The 12,220-nt window shown below is 38.6% G+C and overlaps 1 protein-coding gene across 4 annotated transcripts in view; it reads left to right on the forward strand.

The window, feature by feature from the left end:
* The first annotated feature begins 344 nt into the window (after positions 1-344).
* The window catches only part of VCAM1 (vascular cell adhesion molecule 1), a 17,434-nt gene continuing 5,558 nt past the window's right edge, over positions 345-12,220 (forward strand). The window contains exons 1-7 of one of the 4 annotated variants that reach the window (XM_007449614.1): positions 345-515; positions 1,059-1,334; positions 3,611-3,931; positions 5,190-5,456; positions 7,431-7,706; positions 9,900-10,220; positions 11,098-11,364. In XM_007449614.1, coding sequence (XP_007449676.1) covers positions 452-515; positions 1,059-1,334; positions 3,611-3,931; positions 5,190-5,456; positions 7,431-7,706; positions 9,900-10,220; positions 11,098-11,364 — 1,792 coding nt within the window. In that variant the 5' untranslated portion in view covers positions 345-451. The remainder of the gene's footprint in view (positions 516-1,058; positions 1,335-3,610; positions 3,932-5,189; positions 5,457-7,430; positions 7,707-9,899; positions 10,221-11,097; positions 11,365-12,220) is intronic. The other 3 variants (XM_007449615.1, XM_007449616.1, XM_007449617.1) reach the window with 3 other exon arrangements.

Genomic DNA, 12,220 nt, shown 5'->3' on the forward strand with positions numbered 1-12,220 from the left:
GTGTAATTTACTATTTTTCCCTCTCTCTTTTCCCCATTGGATTCAGAAAGCCTCATTCTGCCACAAGCATTACTTTATGTATTCCATGCAAAGATATCCTTTTAGAATTAAAAATCAGGAAAAGTTTTAATTTTATAGCCTTGGAAGTGTTTTCTTTTTCTAGGGCAGAGATAGTAGTTTCAGTACTGAGAGCAACGGAAGGGGTTAACACTGGACTTGGCTGGGTGTCAGTTAAACTTTTTTTCTGGCTCTGCTCCGGGTTTCCCCTTGAAGGGATTTCCCTCCGCCTCTGTGTCTCTGCAACAAGACCCTTTATAAAGAGCGGACTTTCTATTTCATTCCTCACTGAACCTCACTGGCTTTAGGAGCTCAAGACTTCCCAGGCACTTTCAGTGGGGACAGAAAGAAGGGTTTTGGAACCATTATTTTCTCATAACAACAGCAACTTAAAATGCCTAGGAAGATGGTTGTGATCTTTGGAGCCTCAAATGTACTTTGGATGGTGTTTGCAGTTTGTAAGTTCTTCTCCTTGATTTGTTCCAAATGCTAGCATTCCATTTTAGCCCTGATTTTGGCTTCAGTCAGTTTTGTTATGGTCGTAAAGAAAGGCACTAGGATTTTTAAAGAGTGGGAAAATTTAATTTAACCTAACTTGTAATGTGCTATTGAGTATTGCTAGACACCATTATATTGTCATACTTACAGCTGCAAAGTTGATGTTTTTTGGATACTTTTTTCCCAATGTCAAATGAGTAATTGGATTCTATCTCTAGGAAGGTCTGTCTCTTTAGTTTCCTGCACTTGATAATGAGAGCAAACTTAGCTAGTGACAAAACAACTCTGATAAATGGGCATCAAGGTCAGAGTGAGGGTCCTTCTAAGCGATGATAATTTCAACACCTTCTTTTGAAAGTGACTTCAATGTGGCCTTGCATTAGTTGACAGCAGTTTAGGAAAGAGATCAGCCAGATTGTATTTTGGGTGTTATACTAGAACAGAGAAGAAGGGCTGGAATACTCAACAAACCAGTGTTTGTTTTTTTCTTTTTGCCTTCACAGCTCAAGCTTTTAAAATCGACATCTTCCCTGAATCCAAAATTATTGCTCAGATTGGTGACTCCATCTCACTGACTTGTAGCACAACAGGCTGTGAGTCCCCATCGTTCTCCTGGAGAACTCAGATAGACAGTCCACTGAACGGGAAGGTGAGAAATGAGGGGACAAAATCCACGCTGACCATGGATCCTGTTAGTCTGGGGAATGAACACTATTACCTGTGCACAGTGATTTGTGAGTCTCAGAAACTGGAAAAAGGAATCCCAGTGGAGATCTACTGTGAGTACTTTAGAGAATATTTGATTTTCTCTCCATTTTGCTTTAAAATAAGTTTCTAAAAGGATAGTTTTGAAAGAAAAGAAAGAAAAAAGTATATTCATGTCCAGATTCTTGGCTAGAGGGCCTAGTGTACCAAGAAAGCTAGAGACAGCTAAACCTAGCACTAGACCAGAGACCCAAATCCTAGCTTCTATTTCCAACTCTGCCACAAACATGGTGACCATGGGTAAGACTCAACTTCTCTGGGCTTCAGTTTCCTTAATCATAAAGTGAAGATCTCTAAGGTTCTGTTTATTTTATTTAAAAACTTTTCTATTCAATTATATCCTTATATGTTCACTTGTCCATGTGTCTAAATGATTTATGAATTCCATACTTCAGGGATTTTCCATTTATTTATTCTTATGCAATTTGGTGCTTAAAATTAGTTTAAAGATTAAGCAGGGGATCTATAATTTAGTAATGGGCTTCTGTACAAAGTTTTCCCCCTTAGATAGAAGAAAAATATCTGCAAACATTTCACTCATTTGACTTTGGTGGAGATAAATTTAGGAGGTTTTGTTTTTGTTTTTGTTTGGTGCCATTAAGTCTTGATGCTCAATCGCTCAACCTCAAAGATATTTGTATAATGAACTAGATTTGCCTTGTGAATGTGAATGAATACCCCTCGTTTACCAGCCTACCAAAATGTATCCCAATCCATTCTCAATCCAGCAAAGAGAGTTAGCAAAAGGAGTGAAAAAATAACCTGAAATAAACCACTTGCATTCTGGTTACTGCTCTTTCCAAAATACTGGAATCCTTGATAGTCATCTCTTCAGAAAGACCTCATTTGATTATCTTTTCTACTTATGTTGCTTCTCTTCTGCTGTAGTGGAGACAACTTTGTCCAGTAACCTTAACTGATTCTTCAAGACGCCCGTATGTTGCTAGTGCTTCCCAAGAAACTGTGCCTGGCCGGCTGCTTTCAATTATGCTGGTTGTACATGCAGAGTTTATGTCTGTGCAACCTCCTGAGCTCCTTGAAAGGCCCCCTTATGTAAATACAGGGGAAAGTAGTGAGTTCTTGTATTACCTGACAGCAAACTATGTGGATTATAAGCGCATTTCTTTCAGAATATGAGGGACAGGACTATTGGTGGAAAAATGAAAAGTACTGTTTCTTCACATAGCAAAACATTTCCAGTTCCTTTGCCTTTCCTCGCAAGTACCAAATAGTTGAAGACTTAAAAAGAGAAATGAAGGCCCCTCTGACTTTAATTATCTTGGCTGAAGTTTTTTAGTTTTTTTTTTCAAGAATGTCTGTCTTTCATTATGTTTAACAGTCCTGTCTCCATTCCACATTTGATTGTAATATTCTTTAGAGTTGGAAACTTTGTATTCTTATTTCAAATTGAAATGGCTTATTGAATCGAGCCAATGTGTTACCATCCTGGCGGTTTGCAATGAAAAGTAGCCTTGCAAGGAAAGCAATGGCTGACTGAACTTATGTGTCCCTTGACACTAAAAAGTTCAAGTGGAGTATTAGTTAGACTTTGAGTTAGGCATTTTGGGAGGCAAATATGCCTTCCAGAATTTAAAGACTGCACAGATGTACCTCTCTGGTGGATGAATGCCTGTCAGAGGCACCATTTTTCAGAAACCAATTATTTAGAATTGTTCTTTTCATTTCTTAGCATATCTTGCCCAATAACTATTCTTTGCAATGACATTCTAAGCCTCAGGTTCCTTATCCATAAAATGAAATATATCTGCCCTCACTAAAACAAGAGAATGTGATATAACATAAAAAAAATCTTCAATAGCAGTACAGACTAATAAAAATCCTGAGTTTAAATCCCAGCTTTACCATTACTAGCTGTGTGACCTTAGGAAAGTTATGCACATGTGCTAAGTTTATGTTTTCATATCTATGAATTGTGGCATCAATTTCTTAGGGCTGTTGTGAGGATGAAATAAAGTCATTGCTGTTAAATGAATAGCACAGTGATGGGCACACATAAGTATTCAATAAACATGAATTTCTTCGCCTTCCTTTTACTCTGATAACATGCAACACTTGGTACATGCAGCGTCAGAACTGAACTCTCTAACAGGAGATTCCAGTTCTTGAACCTACCCCAAACCATGAAAGGCTATTTAAACAATTAATTCTGCTGTATTAAGACTGTATTTGCAAACATATTAGATTTAGTTTACATTGATTTAAATCAGTAAGGGACCTCATACAACATGAACAAAAAGTCCATTTGCATGTATTTGTTTGAACTTTGCAGCTTTCTCTAAGGACCCAGAGATTCATTTGAGTGGCCCCCTGGAGGTTGGGAAGCCAGTCACAGTCACGTGTTTGGTCCCTGATGTTTACCCATTTGAAAGGCTGGAGATAGAATTACTGAAGGGCAACCGTTCCTTGAAGACACAGAACTTTCTGGAGGTTTCAGAAATGAAGTCCCAGGAAACGAAGAGTTTGGAAGTAACCTTCACTCCTATTGATGAGGATATTGGGAAAGCTCTTGTTTGTCAAGCTACATTACACATTAATGAAATTGATTCTCAACCCCAAGTAAGGGAGACTACAAAAAAACTGCAAGTCTACAGTAAGTACTTGTGTAAAGTCTATGGGAATTTAGTCTTGGATCTATACAGCAGTAAACTTAGCAGCTAAAGTCAAGAAGAAACGTGTTTGTAGTTTTTACACCATTTTGATTCATTGAGAGCATAATTTTTGTCAATAGCATAATTTAATAAGCACACCAAATTTGTGTTGAGAAGATTTGAGCTTAAGTTCTGGCTCCATTAACTGCGTGAATTTGGGTCACTTAATTTCGCAGTCTATCAAAGAGGACTACTAATGCCACCTGATTGGGTAGTAGGAAATAGGCTCAAGTGATAAAATGTTTTTAATCATGTTTTGTAAACTCATATACCATGCCTTGAAATATCAAGGTATAGAGATTTTACGAGGTGGGCACTTATTCTGTGTGTGAGTGCATATATGTATGCTCACCTGGACACATATGTGTGGGGTGAGAGAGAGGAGATGAGGTTTGATTGTCTCCATGCTCCCTGAGACGGCTGGGGGAGCTAAGGCAGTCTTGAAATCCCAAAATTGGTAGGAGTGGACTCATTGTGCTTTGTTCTAGGCTAAAATGCTCTGGTCTGCTTTGACACCATACTTAAAAGAAGTATTGCCTTCTATAACAAGTTTAGTTGAAAGAGAATGAGATGGAAAGGTTTTATCAATGCTTTGAGAAGAATAGTCAAAATAGATATTCTTCCTAGAGAATATAAAACTTGGAAACAAGAGCTATAACTAAGTATTTGAAAGACAGTCATGTAGAAGTGGGATTTGATATATTCTTTAGCAGTAGAGGACTGAACTATGACCAGTGTATAAAAGTTAGTTACAAAGAGGAAGAGTTCAGCTCAATAAAGGGAAAATGTTCTAATAACTAGAGCTGTCCAAAAATCAAATGGACTGTGTTTACTATAAGGCATGGATTTCCTTGCACCGTAAGTGTTGAAGCTGACTTGAATGAACCTTTGGCAAGGAAGCTGAGCCGGAACTTCTACCTTACCTGGGAGATTGAACCACATTATTCTAAGGGTTTTCTTAATTTCTGAATATCTATGGCCATCTGAAAATACCAAACATCAAAAAAAGTAACTCCATCAGATTAGTCAGAAACTGGATTGACTAATTTTTATGACTCAGCAATTCTTTACACTAGTTTGGCAGAGAAAGTTTGTCAAATTTGTGAAAGCATGTAAATAAAGTCTATGAGAGAAATACCATAGCCCTATTGGATCAAGATGATGCTTAACAATGACTACTATTGTGCCCTGCCTTCTCAGTCTCACCCAAGGACACAGTTATATCTGTGAACCCCTCCACAAGCCTGCAAGAAGGTGACTCCGTGACGATGACATGTACCAGTGAAGGTCTACCAGCTCCACAGATTTTCTGGAGCAAGAAATTAGACAGTGGGAATCTACAGCTCCTTTCTGAGAATGCAACTCTCACTTTAATTGCTATGAGGATGGAAGATTCTGGAATTTATGTGTGTGAAGGAGTTAATCCGGTTGGGAAAGACAGAAAAGAGGTGAAATTAATTGTTCAAGGTAAGCAGAATGCGAAAAAGGACTGATAAAGCTGCCGTCATTCAGATTTAAGCAATAGTGAAATAGCTTCAATGCCAAAATTACTTCGTTAACTTTTATTGATGATCCATCTGATCGTCATGTGCTGTAATACAATTATATATTCATCTTACTCATACTGCTTGGAAATCTTTCCTGCCAGAACTTCCATGGCTCTGCTTTTCTGGTTCCTTTCCATTTCTCATCATTCTTTCACTGCCTCATTCCTTGGCTTTCTCTTGTCCTTCTGCCCCTTTAATATTAGTATTCTCAGGTTCCCACATCTGGTCCTCCTCCCTTCTAACCCTGGACTCCCAAGATTTGAACTATGTATTTGTGCTGTTTACTCTGAAATTCATGTTTCTATTCTATATCACCAAAACCTGTCAGTTCTACCTCAAAATGATCCCTAGAATCTGACCTCTTTTCTTCAACCCTCTTGCCATTGCCTTAGTTTATCATCTCTCACTTGGACTCTTGAAAGATGTTCTTATCAATAAATAACATCCACCAGCTATATTCCAGGCACTTTACATGTGTTTCCTCTAATCTTCAAGAAATAACTAAAGAGTATGTATTTTATATCCATTTTACAGATGAGAGAATAGTGTCTCCCAGAGATTAATTATGACCCTTACTGCTTGTACACCTAATATTTGCCAGGAATTCTCTTCCCACTTTATAAATGTTACGTCTTTTATCTTTACCACAACCTTATGAGGCAAATAAAAACACAGGCACAGAATAGTTGACAATTTGCCTAGAGTCACATAGCTCATTAGTGGCATTTAACAGAGACCCATTTAAACCCCAAACCCCACGGTTTTTCAACTATAGCTAATTGTCTTTAAATGGTCACCCTGCTATCATTCTGTCCCCCAACATAATCCTATGCACTGCTACCAGAGTTATCTACCCTAAACAAGAAAGGTGCACATTTTATATGACTTCAACCAAACCCTAACTGCATGTAAATTAAAATTCACATTTCTTAAAATAGTCGCATAAAACTCTTCACAATCTAGTCAGAAACAACGAGCAGGGATGGCACTGGTAGCCAAAGAGCTTTCCTGGATATCTGAGACTTAGGAGTTTGGTCTGGCATCTCAGTTTTCAGCCCCTGAGTCAATAGTAAAGTATTTTTTTATTGTATCAAACAAATTTAAGAGGTGGCCTGCATACCACTTTAATGCTTAGATTTTGACTTTGCTTTCAGTGTGATTCTGTGGGACTTTCAATGATGCAGCTTTATTCTGTTGATACAGAAGCTCTAAGTGCTGGTCTGTTACGGGTATTGCTTCTAATCAGAAGACATATTTGTATAACTTTTTTTCAGTACTTTTCTTAGATTTTGTTTTATCTCCACATGAGGATGATTTGATTTAGTTGTTCAAGCAATTGAAAAGCTGGGATCTTGAATCAGACCCACCTGGCTTCAAGTCCTAATTTTGCCACTTGTAACCTGGGTGAGGTTATTTATCATTTTTCCTCAAGAAGAAAGAGGAGGAGGAAGAAGAGGAGGAGAGGGAGACAGAATTAATATCAGCTCATGAAGTTGTGAGGGTTAAATGAGATAATATATGTAAAGTGGTTTCCACAATGCTTGACACACTGGAACCTCATATTTTTGAACTGTTTTTCCACTGTTACAGGAACTTGATAAACCACATTTGAGTGGAGAATGAATTTTTTTTGCTGAAAAGATGCCAATCTCTGTCTTGACAAATTTTTATCCTTATTCATTCTGTTGAATGAATGAATCAACAGAGTCTTGTGCATTTGTTCTTAAAAGATGTGGTTTCATTTCTGAAGGTCCCAAGGTGGAAAGAAGTAATTTATTCCTGGCATAGATGTTAGCTGAAAAGAGGCCAGAAAAAAAAAAAGACAATATATTGAGCTGTGATGAAAGAAGAAAAGAATCTTATCTTCTTTTCGTCTTGTTCTTTTATCCCCCAGAGAAAATGTTTACTGTAGAGATCTCCCCTGGATCCGAGATTGCTGCTCAGATTGGTGACTCAGTTGTGTTGACCTGTGATGTCACGGGTTGCGAGTCCCCATCTTTCTCTTGGAGAACCCAGATAGACAGTCCTCTGAATGGGAAGGTGAGGAGCGAGGGGTCCAAGTCCACGTTGACCCTGAGCCCTGTGAGATTTGAGAACGAACATTTTTATCTGTGCACCGTGACATGTGGACATAAGAAACTGGAAAAAGGAATCCATGTGGAGCTCTACTGTAAGTGGTTTTCAGAACTGTTTACTGTTTTGTCGTTGTTGTTCCCAGTTCCACTAGAAGAAACAGAATGTGAATCTGTGACACAAGACAAGATCCTTGTGTTTAGAAGGGGAATTTAGCATTGTGAATGGTTCCTAAATCTCTGAACCAGAATTTTTGATGTAACTTAATTGGCCTAAGTCTTAAGTAGATATTACATATGAACCCAGCATCCATAATGCTTAGGCTGTGTCTTGTCGATGCTCTCTCATCATGGACTTGAACGCACTGCATGCTCCCTGCTTCCCATCCCCCTCTGGGTGTATGTGGGGTGTGCAGAGGTGGTCGTGTGCAAGGAGTGTAGTCAGTGTCCATTCAGATAACAGGGTGGGATGACTGCTGCTCAATTATTTGACTTGGGGGTGAGGCCCAAGCATACTGTTTTTTGTATTTTTTTAACATCTTTATTGGAGTATAATTGTTTTACAATGGTGTGTTAGTTTCTGCTTTATAACAAAGTGAATTGGTTATACATATACATATGTTCCCATATCTCTTCCCTCTTGCATCTCCCTTCCTCCCACCCCTCTAGGTGGTCACAAAGCACCGAGCTGATCTCCCTGTGCTATGCGGCTGCTTCCCACTAGCTATCTATTTTACATTTGGTAGTGTATATATGTCCATGCCACTCTGTCACTTCGTCCCAGCTTACCCTTCCCCCTCCCCGTATCCTCAAGTCCATGCTCTAGTAGGTCTGTTTTGACGGCACATTTGAGAGCAGATTGGCAGGATGGAAGAAATGAGGCAATGGGGAGCAAAAGAAAGCCAGGGAGTTAGATTGGTCACTGGGATGGTCAGTGGCAGACAAAAAGTAGAACCAGGAGACTGCACTAGATTTGAATATTGATTTACACCACATAAATACACTACACTTTTTCTTGCTGTTCTTGTCACCTTAACAAAAATCCTTTACAGTCTCAAATCTCTATGAATTGACATTGCTGGAGTTCCTCAGTTTATAATGAATGAGGGAGAAAATATGCAAAGTGATCATAAAGTTACACTTTGAGAAGGTTATTCTGCCTTGTTTTTATTCAGTGGAATTCAAGAGAACAATTGTAGAGATTTTCCTCCAGAAATCCTGCCCAAACTTGTGTTACCCCTCAGGAGTTTGTTCAGCATGAGTTAGAGTATGTCCGTAAAGGGATTTGAATCTCTCAGAAGAAGGGTACATTTATTGCATTATCATATTACCAAGAGTCCAGGACCTGCTGATGTAGGCACATTCCCAGCAGCAATGAGAACCAGCAGTGAAGCCTTACCATCATACAGAAACCTTAGAGAATGTGTCACTTTAACGACACTTTGCTTAAGGAGAAAAAAATTTTAGCATGGCTCTTGCTCTAGATAACCACTCTAATCTCACATTTATTGATTCGCATAAGATGTGTTATAAATGTTATTCAGAATCTAAATCTCATGGTTTCTTCTTAACTACAAGTATTATCCAAGGAACATTGAAGACTTTCTGCCTAAACTTGGCCATTGCAAATGAAAATGTCTAAACTGAGAAGTGCCCTTTGGTCTTATCTGAGATGAGAGGCTGCATGGCTCTGTGAAACCAAGCCTGGGCTCTGAGCTCAAGGAAATAGAAATTCTGATCTCAGCTCAGTGACTTACTAGATATGATGCCAAATGGCAGACTCTTAGCCTCTATGAATTTTATGTTTCCCTAGCTGTAAAATACATTCTCTATAAGTTTTTCTAGCTGTAAAATAAGTTAACACCCATTAGATTATGCCATTTTGAAGACTGAGATAATGAATGTTAAGGGACTAGCACATAGTAAATATCCAATACATCCTGGAAAATAGTTAAAATGTTTAAAATATATAGTTACTAAATAGGATGGTGGAAGCTGACATGTCCATTGAAAAGACCAGTCCACAGCTGTCAGCAAGATTGCATCACTAGAGAAGAATAAAAAGTATATTTATTACCTGATGATTTGATGTGCTAGTTATTTTTTGTTTCCAGCGTTATTTATATTTAATGTCATAAATATTTATACTTAATGTTTTATTTATATATTAGTGATCATCCCATCCCAGGTGAATTAAAATCTGCATTTTGAGACCTTTGCATTTAATACAGATTAGTTCTGTTTTTCCTTGACTGTCACATATAAACATCATTTTTGCTTGACATTTGCAGCCTTCCTTAGAGATCCAGAAATTGAGATGAGTGGTCTGTTAGTGAGTGGAAACCCAGTCACTGTAAGCTGTAAGGTTCCTGATGTGTACCCTTTTGACCGGCTGGAAATTGAATTACTTAAAGGGGAGAGTATTATGAAGAATAAAATCTTTTTGGAAGATGTAAGTAAGAAATCCCTAGAGACCAAGAGTTTGGAAATGACCTTCATCCCCACCACTGAAGACACTGGAAAAGTTCTTGTTTGTCTGGCTAAGTTACCTATTGATGAAATGGAATTTGAACCCAAACAAAGGCAGAGTACACAGATACTATATGTTAATGGTAAGTACATGCATGATGTATCCACAATTTAATATGAATTTTTTAAAATCATGGTTGCCAGGAAAGAGTTAACATGAGGTTGATAGTTAAAACCGTTGTGAAAAAAATAATTGAAAAGGAACAACAAAATAATGATTATTATAACAAACCACCCCTAGTGCTTAAAACAACTGTTTATTGGCTTATGATTCTAAGCTGGAAATTTGGGAAGAGGTCAGATGGGCAGTTTGTTCAATGTGGTATTAGATGAGCTCATTCATGCATTGTCAGTCAGTTGGCAGGTCAGTGGGGTATGGTCCCAGGTGGCCTCACTCACATGTCTGGGCCTTCTCTGGTGTTTCTTGGCCTTTCTTTCTCCAGGTGGTGTCTCTCAAGGAAGGTAGCCTAGGTATAGTCACCAGAGTACAGTATTTCAAGAGAGTGACCATGAAAGGGGCCTCTTGGGGCCTGGGCTTAGAAGTCCTGCCGTGTTACTTCTTCCAGGATATATTGGTCAAAGTTAGTCACAAGGACATCCTAGATTCAAGAAGCAGAAAAATAGAGTCCACCTTTTCATAGGTGATTCACATAGTTCATGGTCATGTTTAATGTGCCATAAATGTCAATATATACTATCATTGATCATCCATTCTTTGATAGTAAGAGAGTTTCTACAGAATTTATTTCCATTGGAAAATATCCAGGATGTGTCCATATTCTACTCTCTATCATCTATATCAGCTAAAGTAAATGGGGACAGAAACCTCTTTTGGAAAGTTATCAAGATTTATAAACTGTTCTAATCCGCGAATCCATAGCCCAGTTTCGCAACATTATCAAAATTCTTTGGAACTCGGTGTATAAAGAGTCAAGCTAACAAGTGTCCCCACCTTTTCAGTTGCTCCCGGGGATACAACCATCTCGGTCAGCCCCTCCTCCATCCTGGAGGAAGGTAGATCTGTGAATATGACATGCTCTAGCGATGGCCTTCCAGCTCCGAAAATCCTGTGGAGCAGGCTGCTAAGTAATGGGGATCTACAGCCTCTTTCTGAGAATACCACTCTTACCTTAACGTCTACAAAAATGGAAGATTCTGGTATTTATGTCTGTGAAGGCATTAACCAGGTTGGAATAAGCAGAAAAGAAGTCGAATTAATTATCCAAGGTGAGCTAAGTGATTAAATGAGTTATGATTGCTAGTCTTATTTTGGTTGTGTTACTGGTTTTGAACAAAGTCCTTTTTGAAACAAACAAAATTTTTACTAAAACAGAATGCATTGAGCATTTTGAAGAGCTCATGATGTTTCCTCTGCATGGAAAGCTCCTGGAGTAGTACTTCCTCAGGAACCATTCCAAGTCACTTAACCTAAAATTCTTTCAACTGCAGGTGGAATCCAGGAACTGTGCCAAGAGTTCCAGTTACACTTACAAGGCATTGATTATGGCATTGAAATAAGGATAGGAAGATGTATATATGTATTTTGAAATTATTTAGGACTAAAGCTACCTTATCTAGCTGGATTAAATGAGTGGTAATCTCAAAAGATGCCTGCTAGTATGTGCTTAGAAGCCTAAGGAGGCACTTAAACATTGTATAAATTCTGAGATTGAGTAGCAGTGACCATGCCCTCTGGTTTATCAGTTTAATGGCATAGAATCACTAGGGTGGATGAAATTAGCAGATCCAGACCCATTCTTGCCAGGATGGAGAGGCAAGACTGAGAACAAAACAATTCCTAGTTGACAGGAATCATGAAGTGATTTGGATTTCCCTCATACCTTCCCTTTTGGGGTTCAAGGTTCTCTTCTTCACTAGAGCTGTTAGTTCCTCTCTTACCCCTTGGTATTGTTTCCACTAAGATATTAGTGACTTTCTTGTTACATCATTACAATAATAATTTGTATTTTAAAGGAAGAACCTTGGCAGGGCAATGCACTACCTTAAAGAAAGCCCTTAGGGGCTTCCCTGGTGGCGCAGTGGTTGAGAGTCCGCCTGCCGATGCAGGGGACGTGGGTTCGTG

The sequence above is a fragment of the Lipotes vexillifer genome, unplaced genomic scaffold (assembly GCF_000442215.2).
Source record: "Lipotes vexillifer unplaced genomic scaffold, Lipotes_vexillifer_v1.1 scaffold445, whole genome shotgun sequence".
Taxonomy (NCBI): Eukaryota; Metazoa; Chordata; class Mammalia; order Artiodactyla; family Lipotidae; genus Lipotes; species Lipotes vexillifer.